The sequence below is a fragment of the Lagenorhynchus albirostris genome, chromosome 11 (genome assembly GCF_949774975.1).
Source record: "Lagenorhynchus albirostris chromosome 11, mLagAlb1.1, whole genome shotgun sequence".
Taxonomy (NCBI): Eukaryota; Metazoa; Chordata; class Mammalia; order Artiodactyla; family Delphinidae; genus Lagenorhynchus; species Lagenorhynchus albirostris.
The window spans coordinates 103,030,721-103,057,581 of record NC_083105.1 but is presented as its reverse complement, the minus strand read 5'-3'; the positions used below and the strand labels follow the sequence as shown (position 1 = coordinate 103,057,581).

At 59.3% G+C, this 26,861-nt stretch overlaps 1 protein-coding gene across 1 annotated transcript in view; it reads right to left on the bottom strand.

Moving 5' to 3' along the window:
• CACNA1C (calcium voltage-gated channel subunit alpha1 C) overlaps positions 1–26,861 on the bottom strand; it is a 459,786-nt gene that overhangs the window by 48,505 nt on the left and 384,420 nt on the right. The window contains exons 19-29 of the mRNA XM_060164442.1: positions 25,412–25,541; positions 22,907–23,036; positions 21,766–21,825; positions 17,990–18,096; positions 15,857–15,944; positions 15,263–15,370; positions 14,066–14,118; positions 13,608–13,754; positions 12,214–12,415; positions 10,757–10,915; positions 10,235–10,345 (exon numbers count right to left, since the gene is read on the bottom strand). Coding sequence (XP_060020425.1) covers positions 10,235–10,345; positions 10,757–10,915; positions 12,214–12,415; positions 13,608–13,754; positions 14,066–14,118; positions 15,263–15,370; positions 15,857–15,944; positions 17,990–18,096; positions 21,766–21,825; positions 22,907–23,036; positions 25,412–25,541 — 1,295 coding nt within the window. The remainder of the gene's footprint in view (positions 1–10,234; positions 10,346–10,756; positions 10,916–12,213; positions 12,416–13,607; positions 13,755–14,065; positions 14,119–15,262; positions 15,371–15,856; positions 15,945–17,989; positions 18,097–21,765; positions 21,826–22,906; positions 23,037–25,411; positions 25,542–26,861) is intronic.

Below are 26,861 nucleotides of genomic sequence, written 5' to 3'. Positions count from 1 at the left end.
AAACAATCATAGACTTGTTTTCTCGAAATCAGGCTGACCTCCAGGTCATACCTGTCACTCGTTCTTTCTCTGGTAGAAGTCAGGGATAGCGAAAGGGGCTCCGGGCTCTCCCTGAAGTGGGGAACCAAACCTCTCAATGTCCAGATCCTCAGAGCCAGGCAGGGCTGCCCACGCAGGGGCGGACGGCGTTTTGGGGGAAGACTTTCTCTCGCCATCTCTAACCCTGCAGGGTAAGTGGGTCCCCAGCCTCAGGAGGTCTCGTGCGTGTCCCCCTGGGCTGAAAGGCAAGCGCCCCACTGGGAACAATCCCTTCTCCGGAGGGCGCCGACCCTCTGCTCACTGGCTGCCACGGCAGAAGAGACGTGGACCGAATCGATCCTAGGCTCAGCACAACGTGACTAGGAAAGGACGCTGCTGCCCAGCACCCACAATGCACTTCACCTGCACGAGAATTTTGGATTTTCCTCTCTTGGATTATCTGTGCCCTGACTCACTCCACCCCTGGAGCTGTTCCGAGCTGGAAGAGGCGGTGTAGTGGTTAAGGGTGTGACCCGCAGAGGCAGGTGTCCGGGTTCGAGTCCTCCATCTAGCACTTACTGGCTGGGTGACCTTGAGCAGATAACCGCACCTCTCTGTGCCCCAGTTTCCCCCTATGACACGGCGACCTGTGGGTTATGGTAGGAATGACACAAGTGAAGGGTCTGCACCTGTAGGGAGCCCAGTGAGTTCCAGCGACTGCCACGGTTGCTGGAGCTGGTCCGTCCCCTTCTAGGGAGGCCAGACGCACAGGGTCAGCTTTGGGGGTGGGACTGAGCAGTGGGGAAGGCAAGGCTCAGGAATGTGGAAGGAGGAGGGGGAACGTGAAGGTTCCAGAGTCCCAAGCTCCCTTCAGTGGGTCTCATCTTGAAACCTAGTGAGGACTGCCTGTCCTGAGGTTCTCGGATGAAATCCAGCATCACTTGAGATTGGTGACCGTAAGTAAGCTGTCCTGGCTAGATTCCGTCAAACTCAGGTCCACACAGATAGTGAACTGCCAGGTTCCTAGAAACCACTATTCCTCCCAGGGAGACCCAGGCCCCTTTTGCTCTGGCTGGAGGGCTGGGAGGAGAGGAGTGGGTTGCCAGGTGGGCCCACATCCTGTCTCTGGTCCCGAGAGCAGGGCTGCTGCTGGGAGGTCCAGGCACACGCCCTGGCCCTGAATTCGGGACTCTCAGCCCCTTCCCCGCCCAGAGCAGAGTCAACACAAGCTTTAAAACAGGACGGTGGTGAGAGGGGTCCACAGGCGTCTACACACCTGGGACTGGGCTGCCATTGCTGGCTTTCTTCTCCTCTCCATCCCCTCCTGCGCGGCTTCCTCTGACGGGTCCAGCAGAGAGAAGGCAAGGAACACAGAGGAGGTGACCGGACGCTCTTCCTGGTGGGGAAGCTGACTGGACTTTGTCCGGGTCTCTGCCCCAAGACTGTTCCCTTCCAGGGACACATGGGGCCCCAGAGATCGACGTGGCAGGGGTGGGGGGCGGCCCTGGGTGGAGGCTGGACGTGGAGCTGCTGGAAGCAGAAAGGGCCACCTGGGGGAGGCGGGGCCTAGAATGGAGTGGGCAGACGGCGTGTGCTTGGCCAGGGAAGGGGGCCCAGCCGAGTAAGGGCCCTGCTGGCGTGAGCTGGGAGGCTGTGCCTGGTTCCGGGTCGTGGGACGGGGAGATGGGAGGTGGTGGGTGCAGCCGGCGGCTGAGTGTCGCCACACAGAGATAATAGAAATTGTATGACGTTAGGATGTCATTCAGACGTAACAGTAATTGAGGAAGTCACTGGCATCTAGTGGGGCGGCATGGCTGGTGCACAGCTGTGTCCAGCCCCTGGCAGCTCCCACCCTGTGACGCGCCCCTTCAGAAGCCCTGGAGCCCCCCAGCAGACAGCCCGGGACGGGGGCGGGCGGGGCAAAGGGCAGCAGCAGACAGGGGCCGGGGTCAAGGAGACTCTGGGCGGGTGGTGGTGATGGGGCCGCACTCCAGTAGTTAGAGGAGTGCACACTTGGAAGTGGACATTGCTCTCGTTTCTCCTTTGGAATTAAGCTTTTTTTCTCCCCAGGAAGGTTTCAAAGGCCCTCAGTCATTTATCTCACCAAGATGTAACGGGTGCTTCTGGGTGCCTGGAAGTGCACAGATGTGGGCAGAGCGTGAGCCCGACCTGACCTGCCGCTCCCACGGGGTGAGGGGACGGGGGGGTCGGCTGGGCTCCTTTGGGGCCTGGGGAGGGTCTCCTCCGCCCCAGTTGGCACCTGGGTCCACGACAGGACCCCGCTGCAGGATCGTCTAGGACGAGGGTTCAAGGGGATATGCCTCGAGCGCGGGCAAGGCCGTCTGACACGTGGCAACGTCCGCAGATACCCCACTTCAAAGGGACACGGGGGGCCCCCTGGAGGCGGGAAGGGGATGCAGAGGACGGCAGCCTTGGTGGGGGCGAGGCGTCATCTGCCCACCTGGAATCTTCTCCCGGCCCATCCCGCAGACTACGCCCCGGGCGGAGTCCCCCAAACCTGACCTGACCGTCCCATCCTCGCCCCCCGCCCTTCCCGACGCAAGCCACCTAATGGGCCGGCCCCTCCTTAGCCCCCCGCACCCCTGCAGCCTCCACCTGTGCCCACTCTAGAGAACCTGCCCTCAGCTCCAGAGATACGTCACCAGGCCTGGCCCCTCCTGTGTCAGAGTGACTGCCAGCCTCCAGGGGAGGGGAGGCGGGCCCAGCTCACGCAGCCTTGCCGGGACTGTTCCTGCCACCATGGTCTGCGCCTCGGCCCTGCTAGCAGCCCTCCCCCTCCCCTCCCACAGGTCCAGGCTGGCGGGTCTGGACACCACTGCTCACAGGCGCAGGGGGCTCGTCCCCTCCCAGTGACTCTCACGTGGCCGTGTCACCCAGCGTGAACCATCTCCACGTTAAATAATGAAACGCAGCAGCTGCTCTCCCCTCCCCACAGGGGGCCTTTCCACGAGTGCTGGGTTTATTTTTGATCATACTGACTTCAACGCCCCCGCCCATCTGGCAGATCACCAGTAAAGGGGGTGTGGGGAACTAAACACAGACGTTTCCCATTATAACTTAGGAATTATAGACATATATATATATTTACATTATGTGTATAGGTGTGAGTTTCCTATACATAAAGATTTAGATTTTCTCTGAATTTTATTTAAGGAAAATTAAGGAAGTAGTACTAAGTATTTATTGCGAAAAGGGGGTTTTGGTTCTCCAGTGATTGAAGCCCACCAGCCTGAAAGAATGTCTAAGTTTCCGCGCAGGTTCCGAAAAGGAAATATTCTTGCGGGCTCTCGGTGTTTTTAGAGTTGGACTTTCCATGTCGGAAGGAAATAGAAGGAGACGTTCACATTTCTAGTGGTAGTGTGAGCTGCGCTGAGCCTTGGCCGCTAACCGGCCACCGAGTCCCAGTTTCTGCTACACGTTACCTACTTGCTCCTCAAGTAAGCGATCCCTAAATGCTCTTTCAGGACCAGCAGGGCCACTCTCCCCGGGGCCTTTCAGGACCAGCAGGGCCACTCTTCCTGGGGCCTTTCAGGACCAGCAGGGCCACCCTCCCCGGGGCCGACCGAGCCTGCACACCGTGGGGTCCGCCCCCTGCAGATTTCCCAGACGCCCAGTGGAATGGTACTGGGGGCCTCTGGGAGGTGATTAGGCCATGAGGGTGGAGCCCTCAGGAACGGGACTGGGGTCCTTGAACAGGGGACCCCACAGAGCTCCCTCGCTCCTTCCACCTGCGAGGACACAGCTGGGAGCGGACGGGGCCCCCTTCATTGGACGTGGCCCTGTGCTCCTATCTGGGACCCCCAGCCTCCAGACCGTGCGAGGTAGATTTCTGCCGTTTGTCCTGGCAGCCGGGCAGACTGAGATGGCCATGACCCCACTCAGGCCCAGCTAAGCCAGCCTCCCCACATTACCGAGGAACGGATGCAGAAAGGACAGCCCTACCTGCCCTCCCTGCTCGTTCGAGGTGATGCTGAGGGGGGAGGTGGGCTTCCTGCTCTGTCTCCAGAATTTCGTCTGTCGGTGGGATCTGGGGGCAGGGGATGATCGAGCAAGAGATAAAGTAAACTTTGTTTTGTAAGAAATAAAGCCTCACAAAAATCTTTGCCCCTTGCAGAAACGTCCGCTTGGTTAGGACTGTTAGGAGGGGAATTAGGGCGAGGGGTACAGCTGGATCCAGAGGTAAAGCTGGAGAGAAAGCAGGTTTTAGCTGCAACGTGGTATCTGGTGAAGACAAAGCCAGTTTCTAGTAGTTTCAGCTTTCCAGACAGGAGACGGAATGGCCCTGGCTGGCATCCTCTCCTGCCGGTCACCCCCCTTTCTCCTCCATCTCCTGGTCCTTTACTGGCTCTAAGGAAAGGGTCCTGACGTTCTCTCAGTAGCTTAGGGAGGACTCCCTCCCAGGACCCCAGCCCGATTGCTCCTGCCTACGGGGTCTTCCCGGCACTTGGAAGAGCCCGGCCCTGGTTCCTCTCGCCCCATCTGCCCGGGCTGCCCCAACGGAGCCTACCCTTTGGTGTGGTCCCCGCTGGCCTTCTTCAGGGGGACAGAGGGCAAAGCCGATTTTGGACGTTAAGGAACATCATAGCCTAAACTTGAGTCCCGCTTGAGCGGGAAGGCAGGCAGGGCTCGGCTGTGCAGACGGGTCCCTTCCCTCGTCAGACGGTCACCTGCTGGGGGGCTAGCCCTGCTTCTCCACCCGCCTGGCCCCTCTCCCAGAGCGGGGGCGGCTCGCTCACCGGGGACAAGGAAACACCAGAGACGGCGGGTCCAGCCTCGGAAGCCCCCTCCCCTCTGCTGGGGCAGGGGTGCCCCTGGGGAGCCCCAAGCTGGGTGGAGGTTGTGCTCATGTGAGAAAGGCTGTTACTAAAGTGGAAGCAGATGCTGGGTCTTCAAGGAAAGAAGGTTCTGGATGTGGACAAAGCTGAGGACAGACGGAAGAACCGGCTGCAGTTTCCTGGCTGGAGACAGCCTCCCTGAAGGCTCCCTGACCCCCACCCCCACCCATCCTGGCCCCTTCTGCCAGTCCAGCCCTCATCTGTCCCTCTGCCATGGCCCAGGGAAGGAGTCAGCTGGTGATGACTCTTCCTACCTTGACCGTTCACCCCGGAAATCTGTACCGTGTCTCGGGCAACAGTCCGTCCCAAGACAGAAAACCGTCCTAAGGATGGCAGAGGAGACTTTGTTCTGAGGGCACCAGGGGCCGGGACCCTCACGCACAAGCACAGCCAGAAATGCGGGGAAGGCCGCCTTCGCGCTCGGCAAGGCCAAGGCCGTCCACACTCCCAGCTCAGACTTCCTGGCCGAGCACATCGGCCTGGCCCGGCCCCACAGCCTGGTGCTGGCCACTGAACCGCCTGCCTCGCATCTGCAGCTCCTGGACCCGGGAGGTCCGGGGACGACTGGGGGGCCAGGAGGGGACCCACACGGGGGACGCCGGGCCAGGAGCCGGTCTTACTCTTCCCACAGGGCTCCCACACCTGAGATCACCCACCTGGGTCCATGAAGCCAGAGCAGTTGGGGTGAGGCGGACGGATGGAGGGATGCAGACCCCGTGAGCGGCCTGCGGAGAAGCGGTGTCTAGAGCCCCATGGCCCAATATGGCAGCCGCCGGCCCTGTGGCCACACAGATTCGAATTAATTTAAGTAAAATTAAGAATCCAGGCCTCGGCTGCATGAGCCAAGTTGCCCAGGAGGCGGGTGGCTGTTCACAGACCGACGGTGGGCACGGAGCGCCTTTATTCCTGCAGACAGTCCTGGCGCTGGTCTGGAGACCGCACGCGCCCCTTGGGTTGAAACGCCTTTGGGCCCCAGTTTCTCCTGCGTCAGGAGCGTCCCCGAGGCTCCAGTTGCTCTTACGCCCAAGAGCCGGGGGCCAGGGGGGCGACGAGTGTTTCCATTTTGGTTCCACTCGCTTTCTGGACTGTTCTCGGCGGGGAGGGTGTGGAAAAGCGTTTTGATCCCAGAGAGCTGTGGGGTCGGGCCCTCCGGGGGCAGAGACGTGGCCGCTCCCTGACTGGGCAGCACCAAGGGGATGGGAAAGTCTCAGAGACAGCTGCCCCCGCTTCCTCACCTGCCAAGGCCCAGGTGAGTCCCCGGGGGGAGGAGGGGGAGTCGGGAATCCTCCCACCTCCCTGGGCCGATCTGCTTCTCTGAGCAGGAGCCTGGGGCCCCTTCTCCCTTCATCACCCGCTGGGTCATGGTCAGCAGCAAGTTCCAGGCACACGATCACCCCACCCCCCAGAGCTGAGCGCGGAGCGTCTGGGGCTGGCCCTGCCCTGGAACCTCCACAGTCACGGAGAGCTGCCCAAAGGGACTGAAGCCTTGGAACCCCCCGGGTCGCCCTATTGACCCTGAAGGACTTGGGTTAAAGTTCAATCTGGAGTTTTAACTGGGATTGTACTGAAGAGAAATGACATCTCTGTTAACGTTGACTTTCCCAATTCATGAACATGACATATTTCTCCATTTACTGAGTTTTCTTTAACTCCTCTGTGTGAAATTTCACAGACCTTCTGTAAAGATCTTAGAGGGTTTTGGTTAGATTTATTCTTAGGCATTGGAGATATCTATATCTATATCTGTATCTATATCTATATCTATATCTATATATATATATTTTTTTTTTGCGGTACGCGGGCCTCTCACTGTTGTGGCCTCTCCCACTGCGGAGCACAGGCTCTGGACGCACAGGCTCAGTGGCCATGGCTCACGGGCCCAGCCACTCCACGGCATGTGGGATCTTCCCGAACTGGGGCTCGAACCCGTGTCCCCTGCATCGGCAGGCGGACTCCCAACCACTACGCCACCAGGGAAGCCCAGGCATTGGATATTTTTCAGTGCTTATCATAAACTGCATCTTAAAAGTTTTTTCCTGTCTTTGCTGATAAATTTCTGTTCATGATAGGAGGACAGTCTAGCTACTTAGTTAACTTCAGACGATTCTATGCGAAACCTTTTCATGCTGACCAGCTTGGTCCTGCACAGTCTCGTGGGGCCCAGGGAAATGTCCAGGGCAGTCCTCCGCTCGGGGAGAAATTCCCTCTGGCCATTAGGTGTCCAAGACACTCCTGTCACCTGCCCCATTCTTCAGACAGAATGTGAATTTTAGGAGCAGAGCAGGGATTTACTTGAGTCCATTTATTTTCCATAAGGTGGCGAGCAGAACAGATGGAAATGAAGACCGAGAACATCAATTACCATGAGGACAACGAAAGAACGGGGCCAAACTACAAACCGACCGACCGACCAGCCAACCAACCACAGAGACCAAGGGACAGAGCAGGAAGCCCAGCAGGCCAACCTCAGACACCTGATGTTAGGACTGATGGCAATCCCTGCGTCCTTACTGCCTACTGTCCTTCCTCAGCTGACGCTCGCAGGTGCAAACTCACTCGTGGCACAAACACACGATCACATTAGGAGCACCGGTTCTAGGGCCAGATCCAGCTAGATATTTCCACCAGGGCTTCAAGTACTTTCTTTCTTTAAAAATTTATTTATTTATCTATTTTTGGCTGTGTTGGGTCTTCATTGCTGCACACGGGCTTTTCTCTAGTTGCGGCGAGCGGGGGCTACTCTTCATTGCGGTGCGCGGGCTTCTCATTGTGGTGGTTTCTCTTGTTGTGGAGCACGGGCTCTAGGCGCACGGGCTTCAGTAGTTGTGGCACATGGGCTCAGTAGTTGTGGTGCACGTGCTTAGGTGCTCCGCAGCACATGGGATCTTCCAGGACCGGGGCTCGAACCCGTGTCCCCTGCATTGGCAGGCAGATTCTTAACCACTGCACCACCAGGCAAGTCCCCTCAAGTACTTTCTGGTTTGGTTATCTTCCTGGAAATTTTGGGGATGCTTCTCTTGGAGTCTACTCCTTAACGAGAATCCAGGAACCCCACTCTCCTCCCAACTGGACAGGCTTGTTTGGCTGGCCAGGCCGGGGACCCTCCCCCTCTGCTGCCAGAAGCCCCGGCAGGGTATTCCCAGAAAAGGTCCATTTCCCTTTTTCTTTATGCCAGACAGACCCTGGCATGTGTGAAATGCAGATGGCCCCAGGATGGCTCTCTTACTTCTCTGGAAAAGTTTCTCCTATTTCACCCCATCTTCTCACAACAGAAAACTAGAGATGGAGGAAGTTGGGTGCTTTATGGTTTAGAGCACCCTACCTGGCTGCTTCCCGGGAAACGGGCTTTTGCTCCTGGGTGTGCAGGATTCAGGGAGAGTGTTTTCCAGGCAGAGGCCCCTGCAGGTGTCACTGCCACGTGCTCCCTAGGGCAGGTTTGCCCAGTGCGTCTCCTGAGCTCGGGAGCCTGACTCAGGAAGTCCCCTGCAGGGCCCTGGAGCCGGCGTCAGGCATCATCTGAAACACGTCTGAGTCAACGTGGAATGACTCAAGGCTTTGAAATATGTAAACTGTATGTCTCACAAAACTGGGGGAAAATGATGCCGGTTTCCCTCCTGGAGGCTGTCGTCTGAGCCGGAAGCTCAGCCCCAGCGCGGCCCGGCTGCCCGGCCTCCCCACCTCCCCAGGGCACGCTGCTGCGGGCTGTGAGCCTGCCGGCTCCTGGGCGGCATGGCTGGGAATAGGACCGCAGGGGACCCCACAGAAGGTGGCCAGGGACATTCCATGGTCTCCTCTGCCCCTAAATGGGACAGGTCTTGGAAGGGAAAGTGAGACAGCGTTTATTTGCTGCTCTGGAGGAGACAGGAAAACACCATTGTTATCACCAAACGGCATTCATTAGGGGTCTTATTCTCTGAAAATCAGCCAGGTTCCCAGGCGTTCTCAGTGAGAGAGGAACACTCGGCACGGTAAGAATACGGTCTGTCTTGTCTTTGAAGCCCCTCAAAGGTGGTTTCCCTCTTTCTGGAAAGTTCCCAGCAGAACACCTGGTGTGGGAAGATGCTTGCTAACAGCTCTGTGTGGCGGAAATTACATCGACTACAAAGTCAGACACACCGGCTTCTATTCCCAGTTCTGCCGCTTAATGATGGTGTAATTAATACGCTACTTAATTGCTCTGAGCCTCACTCCCCTCTTCCCCAAGATGAGGAGCTAATGCCTATCTTGGAGAGGCGTCCTGAGGATTCCATGCGACGAGGTGTGTGTCGCACTGCAGGTTACTGAGAACGGTTGGTGGAATGTTAATTCAGAGAAGACGACGCAGATCCTGGCGCTGAATAGGAATCCGACAGCCAAGGGGCACCCCTCCTGGCCCGGCTAGTCCTGGGGCAGGGGATCGTCTGAATGGAAATGGAATATAGGGCCAGGGACTCCTGCTTTCCACCCCCCGTTGACCTGTGTTGCATCTGGAAAAACTAGTAACAGTGGGGAAGAGAGGGTTTGGAGAGCTGCCCTGCACGACCCTCTTAGAAACAATGCGTTCCTTCTCATCGCCCCCCAGAGCTGTGCAGCAGCGGGGAGCCTCCAAGCCACTGGGATACCCCCTCCGGGGCAGCCGCCCCCTGTGATGCCAAGGTCAGTGGACGCTGGCGATGCTGACCTGTCTACAGGGCCGGAGATGGAAGGCCTGCTTGAACCGGGTCACCCTCTGTCCTTGAGGCCCAGGGGCAGGTCGGGTGGGGAGGGCACAGATAATCCAAGTGACAGGGAGCCAACCTGCCCTGCCCTGCCTCACTCAGCCAATGGCTCTAATCTTCTCTCCCAGCCTTTTTTCTAGAAGCTGCTTACAAGTAGCAAAGCAGAGACATTTGCAGGTCCGTCCCGTACTGGAAGGTACAGGGGGCAGTGATGCAGCCCTGAGGTGGGGAAACAGACACCCAGCCCTGAGCAAACGCAGCCCCGGCTCAGCTGTTACAGCCAGGCTCTTAGTCTGCGCGGCGGGCAAAACGGGGAGAGAGCAGAGCCCGGGTGGGTCTGGGGGGCTGGGCCTCGAGAGGTTTGGTTTCCAGTCGCTTCTAGATGACGTGCCGGGGGCCGGGGCCATGGTGGGGAGGCGAGGACCGTTCTGCCTACCCTGCAAGGAGGTGTGCACAGGCACGTCCCTGTTCCCCGTGTCCAGACCACGGCCCGGCCCGCGGGCTGAGATTCTGCTTCGAGGAGCTGGCCTGGCTCAAGGCCTGCAGGCTCCGGAGCTGGAACGTTCATCGTTGGGAGGATGCGGTCCTTCGCTGGGCCTCTGCACCCACTGGCCCCCACCTGTCCCCCGGCACCGTGGGCAGAGGCCCGTCTCGGAGGCCTACCTTGGGCTTGAAGGCGATGAGCTTCAGAATCATCTCCACCGTGAAGAGGCCGGTGAACAGCATGTTGAGAATGTTCATGGCGATTTTGAACAGGCAGCTCTGCCCGTAGTGCTGCAGGGGCGGGGGGCCGTGCATGAGCCGGGGCTCGCTGCTCCCGGCCACCCCTCAGCACTCAGCCTGGGGGGCCGACCACCCCCGTGGGGCCCCGCAGGTCCCTCCCGTCTCTGCCGGCACCGCCAGCGCGGCTGCGCAGAGGCTCGTGCTCCTGCCCTGATGGGGAGACAGCCCCGCCGGCCTCCTGGTCCTCGGGGGGCTCCACCCAGCTCGCCCCCTTCAGGGTCCCCTGTGCTCCACTTCCCTCCCTCCACCTCATCGGCCCAGGATCCTGGGATCCTCCACCCTCGACAAGGGACACTTGTGCTTCTCCAGCTGCCCCCCCGCCCCCGCCCCCTTGGCCAGCGTGACGGTGACACGCCGCCCACGCGCCCACCGGCAGATGCCACGCCGGCCCGCTGGACCGACCTGCATGGCCAGGCAGATGGTGTTCAGCAGGATGAGGACGAACATCAGGTACTCGAAGTAGGTGGAGTTGACCACGTACCACACCTTGTACTGGTGCTGGTTCTTGGGGATGTACCTCCGCAGGGGCCGGGCCTTCAGGGCGTACTCCACGCACTGCCGCTGCGTCGGGGAGACGGGGGTGAGAAACCCGGATGCTGGGGGCTGGCGGGGTGGGGTGCAGAGGAAGATGCACGCCCCGGGGGAGGGGCTCTCTGGGGGAGAGGCATCGTCTACAGCTCTAGCTCGTTCATAGGTTGAGCTGCTGCTTGGACTGTTTTGATTTTCTATCCCTCCCTCAACGGGGGAGAGACCCTCTCTAGTTAGTCCCATCAGGACGTAGTCAGGGGTCCGTGTCCCCTCCTTTCCATCTCGGTGATGCCCACGGTGCACTGCAGATGCTCGGTGGCATCCGGTAAATACTGGCTGACTGACTGACAGTCTGTCTTCTCGCTGATGGTTTCCCAGCCACAGACTCTCCGGGGGGCCCGTCTCTCCTCAGTGCTCCTCTCCTGCCCTAAGTCCATCTTCCTTATCTGCCAGGGTCCGCAGACTAGAAGTCACAGCTCACGGCCAGGGGATGGGATCCTGGGCCGACTACACTCCGGCCATCTCTGCGCTGTGCCCAGAGCCCAGGTCAGGACCAGGGTCCCCCAGGCCCTCCTCTCACCCGCCTCCAAGCCCGGCCAGCGCTGTTCTCCCCACTTCTACCGTCACATCTCGCCTACACTTGCTAATTGGCCTCCCTCTCTCCTGGCTTCCTTACAGTCCAAAGTCCAGGCCCAAGGTGTGGACATCGGAGCTGCAAGGGGTGCAGCGGGCCTGACGGGGCTGCTCCTTACCTAGCAGAGCTCGAGTCCCCCGTGGACGGGACGCATTTCCCGTGGACGCTCTCCGGCCTCCCGACCGCACACCCAGCCTGCCCTCCCGGCCGCGGAGCTCAGCCCAGGGCCAGCGTGGCCGCATCCCTCCTGCTGGAGCCCTTCCCCCCCTCTGCGTGCACAGCCTCCTGTTCTACAAGAAACCATCTAACAGTGGTTTCTAAGCCGTCCTCTCCCCGCCCCAAACCTCCACCCTCACTGTTCTGGTTTCTTTCCTCTATCCACAGTGCCGCCCCACCCTGGGCACCTCTTGACTCACCGGCTTCTAGGTGTGGGCGAGAGGCTCTTTCACAAAACCCCCCAGACCCACCACCGAGTCTCCCTGAGGAGCTGTTCACAGACCCTGCTGGTGAGCGCGGCTGCAAAGCTGGATCTGCAGGGTCTGCGTCCCTTCTGCCCTTGGGCCTCCGGGAGACACTGGGCGGGGGGCCTGGGGCTCTCTGCCAACCAGAGCCTCCCCCGGGGGCCCAAGCTGCAGCCCTCACCCCCGGCCCCTGGCCCCCCCGGGGAACCAAGCTGCAGCCCTGCCCCCGGCGGCACCTGGTTCTTGTCCAGCTCGCAGTTCTTGTACTCCTGCTCCCCCTGCTCCTGGAAGGTGACAATGACGAAGCCCACGAAGATGTTCATCATGAAGAAGGCGATGATGATGATGTAGATGATGAAGAAGACGGAGATCTCCACGCGGTAGTTGTAAATGGGGCCCTTGTCCTCCGTGTGGGAGTCGATGGAGCGGTACAGCAGCCTGGGGGGACAGCCCGCGGAGGGCGGTGGCGATGACACCGCTGCTCCGAGCTCCCCGGGGCCGGGGGGCCGGAGACAGCTCCAGGCCGAGAGTCGGGAGGCCTGCGTTCAAGCCCCAGCTCTGCCTCTTACTGGCTGTGTGACTTGGGCAAACCACTCAACCTCTCTGAGCCTCAGATTCCTTACCTGCAAAGTGGAGACAATAATTCCGGACTTTCCTACCGGGCAGGGTAGTTGATCTAACGTATGTGAAGGTGTTTTGAAACTGGCAGGAGCTGTCTAACTGTGACATGAGTCATGGCCATTGGTTTCAGATGCTGGAGCTACTGGTAAATATTGAGACAGCTTTGCTGCTTCTCTGGCAGAGACCCGGAGGGTTTACAGTGAACATAAAATAAGTCTGAGAACGAGTGTCCACTTAAGATAGAAACACCTGATCAGGAAAAACGCCCCAGGCTCACCCAGATCATCAGCCATGGTCTGGTTTACACTCAGGTGGCCCGTGTCTGCCGCCCAGCTGGGCCGCGGCTACGTGCCCGTCAGACTGCTTCCTCTCCGGCCTGTTACTCCACACAGCACGTGGCTGTTCTCTAGGTAGCACAGGTATTTTACCATTTAATAACGGTGCCTCTCACCTAAGGTCACGTGCTGTCGTTGACTTAGAAATATCTAGAGTTTCCTGACATTCAGATGATCGTGTCACCGGAATACACACGGGGGCGTGAGGGAAGCAGGTGTCTGTACAGAGATACACGGAGCCCCTCCTGGACAGGCCTGGTGGAGGGGATGCAGCTTATGGGCCACCGGGCTGGTCCAGGCCTGGCAGCACTGCCTCTGCAGGAACTTTCCTCCGCAAATCAGACACAGCTCCCTCCAAGGAGACTGCGGCAGAGCCTAACCAGCGGGCACCTCCGCCGTCTCCACCCACGTCCGTGCCTGCTGGGAACGTCAGTCCTACGGTGACCCAGGGGCCCCTCCACTCCCAGATGCCATGAGGGTGATGACAGGCTTTACTGTGGCTCAGTCTAGGGTGGGGAGGGGAGCTACAAGAAGCTCGCTTTGGGTTGAAGCTCTGAGATCCAGAAGAAGAGTGGTGTTTGGGCGGCAACCATGGCCGTGGGGAGCCGGAGAAGTATGGTTTCTGGGAACGGTGTGGAGCGGCAGTTGGACCCGGCCCGGAGCTGCGTACTCACTCTGGCCACCCCTCAAAGGTGGAGACGGTGAACAGGGCCATCATAGCCGCCAGGACATTGTCAAAGTCAAACTTGCTGTTCTCCCAGCTGCGGGGCTGGATGATGGGGTGATCCACCTCCCCGTCCTTGTATGTGACGTAGTTCCCCCTGAGGAAGGGAGAAGGGGCTCGTTCTGGGCTCTCCCGTCTCCCCTCAGCCTACCCACCACTGCCTCCTGGCTTGGGGGTGGGATGAAACTGGCTAAGCTTAAACCCAGAGCTCCAGCCGCTGGGAAGATGTCAGGGGTGGAATATTCAGGAACAGATGATCTTACGTGTTACGTCAATAGGACCAGACAACCCGTGGGCAAAAGTGCAGCCACCACTGCTGTCAGAGACAGAACGGGCCGCCCGTCCTCCCAGGACAAGTCACCAACCGCCTGGAGTCAACCAGCCTGACTGCCCCCCGGCCGTACTCACTTGCATTCGGCCTCTGTCTGTTTGGAACTGTCCGAGCAGGTGTAGAGCTTGCCCTGGAAGGTGGAAGAGCAAAGTGACTGGAGAAGCTCCTTAATCGAGGGACCAGTCAAAAACCGATCAGTGATATCGCTGCAGCCAGCTCTGCGCTGGGGTCTCGGGACCGAAGTGTAAGGAGAGCAGAGCCCAGACGGGAAGTCAGGACTCAGAGCGGTCGGTGCACAAACACGCCCTGGGCTGCAGGCACCCGACCGAAGGGAAGCCCAGACGCGAAGCTGGGCCCACAGGGCAGGTCTGGAGAGGGAGGGGGGACGGGCGGGGCTGGGGGCTCGGCGGTGGAAGTCAGGGCACGACGACACGGTGAGGGGAGAGCTTCAGGGGGAGAAGGGCAGAAAGAGAAGGGCAGGAACCAGGGACCCGGCCTCCCCGCCGCCGAGGGCCCGCCAGGAGCAGGGCGAGGACCCAGACAAACCGGGGCTCTGCAGCGACCTGGGGGGACTCGGTGCTGTGGTCACAGGGAGCCCCGCGGGCTTAGGTGGGTGACTCACACGGAGGGGGCTGGGGATAGCAGCCCCTCTGCCGTTCTCTACAAGGAAGGGCCGGGCGGTGGTGGAGGTGCGTGCCTCTGCGCTGCTCTCCTCAGGCTGGGGGCTAGCCCTCCTCGGGCCTAGTCCTCCCCCGGTCTGGGAACTAGTTAGCTCTCCTTGGGTCTGGGAACTAGTCTTCCTCTGGCCTGGGAACTAGTTAAGTCTTCCTCTGGTCTGGGAACTAGTTAGTCCTCCTCTGGTCTGGGAACTAGTTAGCTCTCCTTGGGTCTGGGAACTAGTTAGTCCTCCTCTGGCCTGGGAACTAGTTAGTCCTCCTCTGGTCTGGGAACTAGTTAGTCCTCCTCTGGTCTGGGAACTGGTTAGTCCTCCCCCGGTCTGGGAACTAGTTAGCTCTCCTTGGGTCTGGGAACTAGTCTTCCTCTGGCCTGGGAACTAGTTAGTCCTCCTCTGGTCTGGGAACTGGTTAGTCCTCCTCGGGTCTGGGAACTAGTCCTCCTCGGGTCTGGAAGCTGGGAGGGGCTGTGGGGAGGCCGCATCCAAGCCCAGTGTGGCCCAGCACCGCCCCTCCGTGTCCCCTCTGCCAGCTCCCGTCCAGGTGCCAGAAGCTGGTGGGCGGGAAGGACGGGGGCCACAGGTCCGGCCGAGACCCCACCTTGAAGAGCTGGACCCCGATGCAGGCGAACATGAACTGCAGCAGCGTGGTGACGATCACGATGTTCCCGATGGTGCGGATGGCCACGAACACGCACTGCACCACGTGCTGCAGGTGGACAGAGGGGTCGGGCCCGGGGCCTGGGCTGAGCCCCCTTGACACGAGCCTCTCAGAGGAGGCGCGGGCAGCCCTTTGCCACGAGCGGGGGAATCAGACTCAGAGGGGCAAAGCGCGCGTCCTCCTAGGTCACGGGGTGATGGAGCCTGGTGAAACCCGCGTCCCACTGGGCTCCAGGAGCCCCGCTAACCTCCCGCGTTCTGGGGGCAGCAGTTCAGGGGTCTCATCGCTACCTGGGGCTCGGGGCAGTGTGTGTGTCTCCTTTTGCGGAAGCTCTGCTGAGAAGCTGGGATTGTGAACGGGGCCTCTGCTGTGGCTCCGTGTATCACGGACCCGGGATGGGAAGTGGGGCTGAGGTGCTGGCAGGAGGGTCCCGGCTCCGACCCAGGAGCCTGACTGTCGGCCCTGTCTCCCGCCTGCCCGTCGCCTCACGTGGACCCCCAGGCTGAGGCTCCCGCGGAGGCCCGCCCGGCTCACCTTCAGCCCCTTGGCCCTGTTGATGGCCCTCAGGGGTCTCAGCACCCTCAGGACCCGCAAGATCTTCACCACATTGATGGCGCTGGACCTGGGGGAGAGGACGGGCGGGGCTGAGCCTCTCCTGCCCCTGGTCCCGCGGCAGCGGAGGGTGAGCCGCTTCCTGGCAGGAGGTCCCAGCCCAAACGGAGAAACTGGGGACTCTGCTGGGGACTTCCTCGCCCCAGCACCATTTCCCGTTCTCTTCTCCCACTGCAGGGACCCAGAGCTGGCCGGGGACTTTCTTGCTGGCGAGCAAATCATGGGAAAAGCATTTACCGTGAGCCACTAGCAGTGTAATGTGCTACTCGGGGGGTGTCTACTGTGCCGAGGACACGTGGAGCGAGGCAAAGCTCCACCAGACCCCGGCCACCGAGGATACACTTCCTAACTGTTGGGCCCTCGCTTCTCCATCCGTAAAACGGGGCAGCGATCACCTCACGAGCTTGTTGCAAGGATTAAATGAGAAAACGCACACGAACATGTAGCGCCTAACAGGCACATGCAGTGACGGGAACACGTGGTGGCTTTTATTATCATGAACTTGAAGAAATACTGTACGAATGGTGGGACCTTGGGCGGAGGAGATACCTGGTGCTCACCTGCAAACCCAAGTCCCAGGTGGCTGCCCATCACGCTCCCTCTGTGCACAGCACACCCAGGCCTAGAGGCGACGGCTCGGACACCAGACTCCGCGCACCTGGGGCGCCAGGGCCCAGCCGGCTCCCCTGGGAGCACAGGCCACTGCGCCCTCCAGGGGCACGCAGGCCCCTCACCACGGCGGCTGGCGGGCTCTCTGAAGCGTCCCTCGCCCTCACCCACTAGCCGCCTTTGGAGAGCCCTTACCCTCCCTGGGACCTAAAACACGTGGTCCCGTCAGCAAGCGCTGACCTCATGCCTCCCGTGTCAGGACGCCGTCCGCTGAGAGTGGGCTGGGGGAAAGCCCTGTGTCTCTGGTTCACGACTCTCTGATCACAAGGGACTCAAAGGGCCGCCCGACCCATCCCAGCATCTCAGGGACAATGGGAGGGACGGAAAGGCCAGACTGAGGGGGGATTCAGGGACGGAAAGGCCAGGCTGAGGGGGGCATTCTTGGCTCGAGGGTAAGAGTGATTTAGTGGCAGTGACGGGATTAGACCCACAAGCTCACAGGCAGACAGCCTGGGGTAGAATAAGGATGATCCCAGCAAAGGGTCTCACTCTGAATGCCTCCACCTCCGCTCCTTCTAGGCCGACCATGGGGACAGCCTCGGGACGGAGCCCCAGACGCCTCTGCCCTGCCACTGGGGTGACCCGGGCCGAGTCCCAGGTCCTGACCTCAGTTTTCTGTCTAGAAAACAGTGATAACATCACTGGCCCTGCCTGCCTCATGGGTCCTGTGAGGCTCAGAGAGGAATGTGTACGGAAAGTGCTTTGGAAGTTAAGCACAGGGTTAGCATTACCAGCTGGGAGAATTCAGGAGAAACTAGTAATGAGATTCTTTTAAACTTGAGCACGTTCACAGCCTTGGTTGCAGGTGGAATTGTCCGCAGAGCATTTAAAATCCCTCAGGCCCTGGCTGTAGCCCAGACCAATTAAATCAAAGCTTGGGGGGTGGGAGGGGTCCAGGCAAAGGTCTTGTTTTAAAGTTGCTCCGGTGATTCCCCTGCACAGCCAGGAGTGAGGACCAGTCCCTCCTCCCTCTCCCTCCCTCATCAGGGGCTCTGACTGGAGACCCGAGAGGAAGGGGCGGGGGGAGTCAGGGCTGGCCGTGGCCACCGCAGGCCTGGGCTGAGGGTGCCCGCGGAGCCAGTGGGAGGGCCCTGGAGACCTTCCTCTCTCGTAACTGGGCCGGGCCCACCTGCTGGGTGAGATCCAGACATGGAAACAGATCCTCGCTTGGGTCAATGTACCCCAAGGGTCCCACCACTGAGGACCCAGACACCAGAGCCACGGCCGCCGGCGAGGGCCTGTCCCGCTCCCAGCCTAGTTCCGCGTGGCCACAGGCAGGCCTCCCCGCCACCAGCTGTCGTCTCCCCCCACCCCTGGCTCCCGGCTCTCCTCTCCGACACTGTCCCCCATCCACGCCTCCCTCGGGGGCCAGGGGGCCCCACTCACTGGATGCCGAAGGAGATGAGGGACACGCTGACCACCAGCAGGTCCAGGATGTTGAAGTAGTTCCGGCAGAAGGAGCCCTTGTGCAGGAAGGCCCCGTAGGCGGTCATCTGGGGGGACACGGGGAGGCGCGGCATGAGCAGCCCCCGGGCTCCAGAGACCCTCACTCCACCCCTCCCCACACGGCACCTCCGGCCAGGCCCAGGTGAGGAGCCCGGGGGTGACGGGGGCTGGGGGGCAGGACAGGAGACATGGTGCCGGGAGCTTCTGCTGCTGCCGCTGCTGCAGCCCCTGAAGGCTCCCTCGCGCCCCTGTACGCTCAGGTCCCCCACAGCCCCCGCCACAAGCTCGCTCCACCGCAGGGCCCGCCTAGGACACGGTCCTCTGGGGGGACCCCCGGTGGGGACCAGCCACCCTGGCTTCCCAGGGCTTTCCTGGCTTAGTCCCAGGCAATCCCTCGGTCTCGGGCAGACCCTAACGCCCGAAGTTCTACCAAGGACGCTGGCAACCCGCATCTGTCCACGTCCCAGCCCCAGGCAGAGCTGATGACCCAGGCCTGGGACTCTGAGCTCCATTCTACTGTCTGGGTCTGGAGCCGTGTGTTCAGAGGGGCCGCGGGCACCACAGCAAGAGCACGGCTCTGGAGCCAGGCCACCCTCTGCGCTTTGAGCGCCCGCGGCAGGTTACTCAACTTCTCTGAGTCTCATCTGAGAAATGGGGCAACGAAATCCTCTACCCTGGAGGGTGGTAAGCGCCCTCGGGAATTACACGCAAAGCCCTTAGGTCACTGTCCTGCAGACGGCAAGCTGCATGCCAGGCGAGCTTCTCTACAGAGAACTGGACTCGGCCGGGGAGCTAGGACTTGGACTCTGGGCCCCTCCTGTGATGGGGAGGATGTTCAGTGCCCCCTCTGTAAAGTGGCATCCCCTTCCCTGCCGTTGTGAGGCGCCTGCTGGAGAACCACGTGAAAGCCCCCTGGAGACTAAGAAGGGACCACCTCAGGGGTGATGACTGTCTCGGGTTTGCTGTCACCACCCCCCTCGGAGCTCAGCCTAGAGCCGCTGTTGAGGCCCCACAGACACCTGTCCGATTTCCTTGACGTGAGCTAAGGGCCAGTGGATTTCCAGGTGAAGGGCTGAAGGGTCACAGCCGTGAAGTGACAGCCAAAGGGGGAAATTTGGAGCTGACGGCTTAGAGCTTGGAAGCAGCTCCCTGGTCACCTGGGACCAATCTATCTCTTTGGAAACAGAGCGTGCGCAAGGCAGCCCGTCCGCGGAGCGATTCAAAAGCAAACACGGGAAATTGGCAAAAATAGCTCTTGGAACCTAATTCTTCCCACTTATCTCCTGCAGGAGGGGGTCACAGGGGACTCAGGCACCTGTGTCCTGCAGGAGCTTCCAGAAGTGGGTGGCTTATGTGCAGGGCTGCGGGGAACACAGCTGGGGATCTGTCCCGAAGGGCTGCAGGGGAACACAGCTGGGGATCTGTCCCGAAGGCCTGCCAGGAGCTTCCAGAAGTGGGTGGCTTATGTGCAGGGCCGCGGGGAACACAGCTGGGGATCTGTCCCGAAGGCCTGCAGCTGGAGGGGCCGCTTGCTGTCCTGTCTCTCAGTGGAGGTCTGGGCCCCCGAGTGCGGGCCCGGGTGCTTCCATGGTTTGTGTTATCTGAGAGGCCCTGAGCCCCGAAGGCTGGCGAGTGTGTGTGTGTATGTGTGTGTGTGTGTGTGTGTGTGTGTGTGTGTGTGTGTGTCTGTGTGTGTGCAGGCTGTCCGCCCAGGCAGGGCCAGAGGAAGGGTGGCCATAGGAGAAAGGGCAGGTGGACGCTGGGAAAACGGGGCATTTATTTGAAAGCTCCCTGTGAGATCCAGGGAGTCAGGTACCCAGTGCAGGACCCCCCTTTTACCCTGTCTGCTGACTGCCACCTACCCTACTTCTGCTCCTAAAGTCCTAACCTTTGCCCAGGAAGAGCCTCGCTGGGGAGAGGAAAGGGTTGAACGCTGGGCTGGGAGGGCAGGACGCCCCTCCGTCCAGCCAGCTCCGCTCCGGGCAGCAATGCTGCTCATTGAACGCATCTTACCTTCTGCAATCTCTGCTCGCGGGTTCTGGTCCCACCTCCCTCCTCCTCTAGGTGACAGCCCTTGGCATCATTCAGGCCAACTGTCCTGGTCCCACAAGGCTAAACGTGCCCAGGCCTTCCAACTGTCCCTGACACTGGACACCCCTCCTGCACGATGGTCACCTCCGCCGGGCAGGATGCCGGGCCCAAGGGCGGGGCAGAGGGACCCGGGGGACAGGTGCAGGCAGTGTCCTGGGGCCGGGCTCCACCTAGAGGCACAGTCAGGCAGCGTAGAAGCGGGAAGCAGAGGGAGAGGGTGGGCGGGAGAGAGGATCTCGCCAGTACCGTGCTTGTAAGGAGACGGCAGCCTTGGAGGAAAAGGAGCGCCGCTGAGGCCCACCCGGGAGCTGGGGGGGGGTCTGAGACCGGGAAAGAGTGTGGCGTTTGTGTGCCTCCCTGAGTCTGGAGTCCAGCGAAGGGCACCCACGCAGCCAGGCGGCCCCGGTTCCCTCTCCCCACCCCCGGGGTCAGAGAGGAAACCCGAGGAACACTCCTGGTTTCCTCTTGGTTAACGTCTGGTTAGCTGGAACCAGGGGGTCTGGACAAAAAAAAAGAAGGCATGCGAAAGTGACCACTCAGGTTGTATGTGGATGTGACAGGCCGTCCTCGCCTGAAGGAGGCCGGGAGGGAGGGTCTGGGGCTGCCACACGTGCAGGGTGGGAGGAGCCCGGACCCCGGGGAGGCACCGAGCGGGGCGGCCCTGCCGACCACGGTGAGGGTGACCCCAGGCTCTGGGCGAGAACGGGAGTCACACACACTCCCTCGACTCGGAGCTCACCCCCGAAGCTCGGGTGGCCTGGGAAACTTGAAAACCCTAACAGAGTAGATGTAAGTAATATATTAATTGTATATTAATAGAAATAACGAAATAAAGCTTAGGGCAAACGCCTGTCACCCGAAGCTGCTCAGACGTGGGCTCTACTGTGCTGGGGTCACAGGGCTGGAGCGGGTCCGGGCCTGGGGTCCAGCCCCTCAGCCCTGGGCTCTGGGTTCCACACTGAGCCCTGGAGGACATGCTCCCTCCTCCAGGCCCGGGGCAAGGGGTGAGGCAGCAGAGCCTCGGGGGTAACCCAGGGCTCAGAGGTGTCTGCAGGGTCTGTCCCAAGCCCTCGGTTGGGACACTGGCCTTGGCCCCGTGGTTACCCCCACACAGGCCTGTGCTGACAACAGCCTCCCGAGGGCACAGGCAGGGTGACTCCCGGAGGCCCCTGAGCTCTCCCACTTGTGTTGTTTGTATGGCATCTCCTCTGGGCAGGAGGAGGAAAGGACGGTTCCAGCCCGGGGCAGGCGTGGCTTCCAGAGGCGGTGGGGGGCGGGCGGTGCCCGGCCAGCATCAGTCCGACACTGTGCACAGGGCACAGAGTGAGGGGCACAAATTCCTCCAGTTTCAGACTTGAGAGTAAAAACGAGTGAAAGAAACAAGAGAAAAGGGGCAGAGCACAGAGAGAGGAGGCTTTGCTGCGTGCGTTACCTTGAGGATAATTTCTAACGTAAAGATACTAGTGAAGACATAGTCTGCGTTGCCTAGGATCTGAAAGATAAGCACAACCAGATTAGTGGCTCCGAGTGGCCGGACAACAGAGCGTGTGTTAGCAGCGGAGCAGCGACAGCCGGACAGGACAGGACAGGACAGGACAGGGCAGGAGCGGGGGGGCATGCATTACCTTCAGAGCAATTTCAATGGTGAAAATGGTAGTGAAAACAATGTCAAAATAAAACAGAATCTGTAAAACAAAGAGACACAGGGTGGGGATGGGGCAGGGATGGGAGAAGCAGGGCGGGAGGAGGGGTCACCAGCAGGAAGTCACCCAAAGCGGGGAGCCTCTCCGTGGGGAGACAGTGGAACGGGTGAGGGGACCAGAGGCACTCGCACAGCACTGGGTCCTGGAGTCCCCAGATCTGTGAGGGGAGCTTCCAGGGCCGACTCAGCGGGCCCTGCGTCTGGCTGGGTGCTTTTCTCATGAATTCAGTTTACTTGCAAACCCAAATCAGGCCGCTGGGACGCTTGTCAAAAGGACAGCGTGGGGTTTGCTTTTCACTGCATGAAATTGCAAAATGCTTAATTCGCATTGGCATGACGAGCTCGTCTCTCATGTTCGTGGGACCCTACGCCGCTGCTGTGCCCTTCAGGGTGCGGAAGGTGCACCCCAGGCTAGGGGCAGGCTCCGGGGTTCATGCTCTACTACGTCTCAGGTGATGGATCAGAGCGAGGGCCAGCGCCTTTCCCAGTAAGAAAGCTCTGGACCACGCAGGTGGCAGGACCACCGGCTGGCGTGGCAGGTGGTGGACTCCTCCCTTCGTGCCCACCTGGTTGGGATCTGATAAAGTTTCGAGGCTTCGAGATATGGCAGGTCTTACTTTGGCCTATGATGTAGGTCACCGGAGCCTGGGGTGGTCTCCAAATTGAGTTTAGACTTTGCAGAGGGTCACTGAGGCCCTCCTATGCGAGGGAGGCCTCATCAGAGCACCCGTCTGCCACTGCCCCCCGGCGGCCAGGACGGGCCAGTGCACCTTGGGGCAAGGTATAAACCGCTCAGTTCCAGGGAGGTGGACCCCCGGGGAACACCCGCGGGCCGCGGAGTCTGCTGCGGCCCGTCCGGCTGGCCTGGGACGCTGGGTCCGTGGTCTCCTCCGGCTAACGGTCCTAAGATGGGTTTCCACCCAGCTCTCGTCTCTTAAGGAAATGTCTGCTGTGCCTCTGACCCTGAGATGCGGGCTGGGCTCTGGGCTGAACGATGGGGTCGGGCAGCCACAGAAGCTGGGGGCCACGTGGCGGGGGCAGGGTGCAGGGGACGAGGTACCTACGTGGTTCCTGAAGGAGGTGTGCTGGACGGGGTCCTCGGCAGCCAGGGAGATGCTGCTGAGCAAGATGAAGAAGAGGATCAGGTTGGTGAAGATGGAGTCGTTGACGATGCGGTGGCACTGGAGGCGGAACCTGCAGGGGAGTGGGAGGGGCCGTCACGCAGGGCCGGGGCCTCCGCTCCTTCAGCCCCGCGACGTCCCGCTGCGGCGGAGCGATAGTGCCACCGCCCGCCACGCCGTGTGCCCACCCACGGGGCCTCGGGCTTGCGCCTGAGACCTTTGGGAACCCCTACATTTCACATACTGCTGTGACATCACCCACCGGCTTTCGTTTGGGGACGTCTTTCCCATCATTAAAAATAACGGCTCTGTAAGATCTGCTTCATGTGTTTATGTACAGGGAGCAACAGGGCCACCCAGAAGCGTGGGCGCCCAGACCCCGAGGGGACGTGCTTCCGTGGCAGTACGTCAATCCCGCACCTCGGCACAATGACAACGAACGACGCATCTGATCCCCGAGCGCGCACGGTGGATCCTCGGACGCTGGGGGTGTCATTTATACTGTCTCATCTTGACAGTAGGAGGGGAGGAGGGTGTGATTAGCATCCTCATTTTATAGATAAAAACCACTGACACCAGGAAGGACAGGCTTGCCCAGACACAGTGTGTGTGTGTGTGTGTGTGTGTGTGTGTGTGTGTGTGTGTGTGTGGCCAGGGCTTGAACCTGGCCGTCAGGCTTCTGCTCCTGGCGTGTGGTTGACTAAACGCTCTGAGAGACCTTACTGATGCAGGAGCACCAAATTCTGGAAAGGACAAGTTTTTTGAGACAATTCTGGTTTCACGAGAGTTAGGAAGGGTCTGCAGCGATCCTCCCCAAACAAACAAGCCAATCCACTGAGCTGGGGTCTGTGTGACATGCAGCCGGGATGGGCAGAGGCGCCTGACGAGGCCAGTGGCAGCACAGCTGTCAGGAAACTTCGAGCCAGTCGGAGGTGGGGCAGAGGGGCCCGGGACCCCTAGGCAGAGCCAATGCCCTCAAGGAGCATCTGGAAGAAAGCTTCCGAGTCCTAATTTAGGTCCATGGGAATCTTGCTGATTAAGACGAAGTATTGGGGTCACAACCAAAGATCATTAAACACTCAAGAACGTAAGCCACTGAGATGGGAATCGAAGAAACTACAAATAACTGACTTACACGGCCCCTCCCCAAAGACTGTGTACATTGGAAACATCAGATACACATTCTAGAACAGCTATATTTGAAATGTTTCATGGAATAAAGGACTTGACCACAAAGATGATGAATCAACAAGAAACTCAGACATAGACAGATGGAGCTGGAAAACCAAGCAAGACCTGGAACTGTCTGAAGTGAAAAGATAGAAGCTGATGCGAAAACTGGTTTACACAGTAACATGGAGATGAAGAGAGAATTGAGAAATTGGAAGATATATCTGAAGAAATGAGCCAGAATTCCAACCGAGAGACTAGGAGATGAATGATATGAAGATGTGAATGTGTGAGCTGGGAAGGACAGAATGGGAAGGTATAACTTGCGTCTACTTGGACCAGCTGGAGAGAAGGAAGATGAGGCAGTGTGTAGAGAGACTATGCTTCAACTTTCCAAGAAGTAGCTATTCTCCTAATCTTTAATGTCGTTCAAGAACTGACAAGAATATAAATCCATAGACTTAGAAACAGGACATATTCCAAGCAGGATAAATGGAAAGAAATCCATGGTGGTAAAAATGCGCAACCCCAGAGACAGCAGAGGATGTTAAAAGCCGCTGGAGACAAGGGGCAGATTCTGACTAAGGAACAATCGTAGGCATTCCGACTTCACAGGGGAATAACACATCCAACACGCTGAAGCTAAAACCCGTCAACCTGAACGTGTGTACACAGCCAAACTACCTTTCAAGAACAAGAAATGCAAAGGATTACGGATAAACAGAGGCCAAGTGAATTTTCCATAAGAGAACTCCTGAGGAAGGTACTTTAAGGAGGAAAGAAAATGATTGCCGAGGGATGGACTGAGATGCATAAAAAATGGGGAACAGATAAAAAAATAGTAAGTGGTACGTAAATCCAAACACACACTGTCTCCACAGGCACTCACGTCCGACTTGTCGTGTGGGAAACAAAGGTCGGGCCCCAAATACTCACCAGCCACAGCACGTAAGGTAGGAGGTCTGGGAGGAGTTCGAGCAGTCTAACTATTTTAACTCTACTTTGCAGGAGAAGGTTTAGGCTCTTGTGCAACTTTAGGCCTTGTTAAGTTAAATGTAATCACCAACAGAACAGAAACAGAGTTTACACATGTCACAAAACGGAGAGAAAAGCAAACCCAGGTCTTCTGATTCAGAATCCAGGACTCTCTTCCCTAAATCCGTGCCTGTTTACACAAGCTGCGGGGAGCTGGGAGAGTCCCAGCCCCACCCAGAGGCTGGAGGGCGCTGACACCTGCCGGGCTTGTGTCACAGAGAGAGCGAAGCCCCGTGCACACACCTGTTGCTCGGGCTGAAGATGAAGAAGGCGCTGGCTTCTGGCATGGGCACCGCCTTCTCCTTCAGGTGCAGCTCAGAGAGGGGGCGGGGACGGGGGCCCACGGGCATCTCAGGCTCCTCCTCCTCGTCTCCTGCAAGAAAACAGCACCGCTCTAAACAGCTCCATGGCTCCCGCTTATATTTTTATTTTATTTTATTTTATTTTGCGGTACGCGGGCCTCTCACTGCTGTGGCCTCTCCCATTGTGGAGCACAGGCTCCGGACGCGCAGGCTCAGCGGCCATGGCTCACGGGACCGGCCCCTCCGCGGCATGTGGGATCTTCCCGGACCGGGGCACGAACCCGCGTCCCCTGCATGGGCAGGCGGACTGACTCTCAGTCACTGCGCCACCAGGGAAGCCCTCCAGCTTATTTTTACCACCATGCGGCTTCCTTCCAGATGCCCTCCTACGGACAGGAATCAGACATCATCCACATCTCTGGACCAGCCAAGACACCCAGCTCTCTCCCCGTGGGCATGGCTGGAGCTCATCTCTGCTACAGGAAGACTCCCCGGTAGCACACCAGAGGGGGCTGAGAGTAGGGTGACCAACTCAAAACCTGTCCTTGTTTTTATTTTTTTTATTTAAAAAATTTATTTATTTATTTATTTTTGGCTGTGTTGGGTCTTCGTTGCTGCGCGCGGGCTTTCTCTAGTTGCGGCGAGTGGGGGCCACTCTTCATCGCGGTGCGCGGGCCTCTCACTGTCGCGGCCTCTCTTGTTGCGGAGCACAGGCTCCAGACGCGCAGGCTCAGTAGTTGTGGCTCACGGGCCTAGTTGCTCTGCGGCATGTGGGATCTTCCCAGAGCAGGGCTCGAACCCGTGTCCCCTGCACTGGCAGGCAGATTCTCAACTACTGCGCCACCAGGGAAGCCCCCTGTCCTTGTTTTTAAATGGAAGTTCCCACATCCCAGGAAACCCTCAGTCCCCTGCAAATCGGGGTGGTTGGTCATCCTAGTTGTCAGGCACTAGCGACAGGTGACCAGGTGAGACCGGGGCACTGCCAAGCGTCCTCACCCTTCTGGACTGCAGGTAGGGGAAAGGGCGTGGCTCAGTTGACCTGACACCCCGGCAAACAACCCCATCCTTGAATGTTCCAGGAGCTTAAAGTCAACATTCTCCCTATTCCTGAAAATACAAGAAAACACTGTGCTGTAGGGGCAGTCGGGCCGTAATCCTGCCGTAACAGGCCCTCCGTCCAAAGGTCCAGACGCTGACACCAGTTACAGAAGCACTTTGTTCTCCAGGCCAGCGGCCACACTGAATGTGGACCACAGGCACACAAGCTCACTGGCCATGGAAGGAAACTGCATACCCTGTTCTTGTCCAAGGTACTTAAAAATGTTTAGAAGGGAATGGAAGTTAGGAGCATGCCTTGATCCAAATCTTGGCTCTGTTTCTTTCTGGCTGTT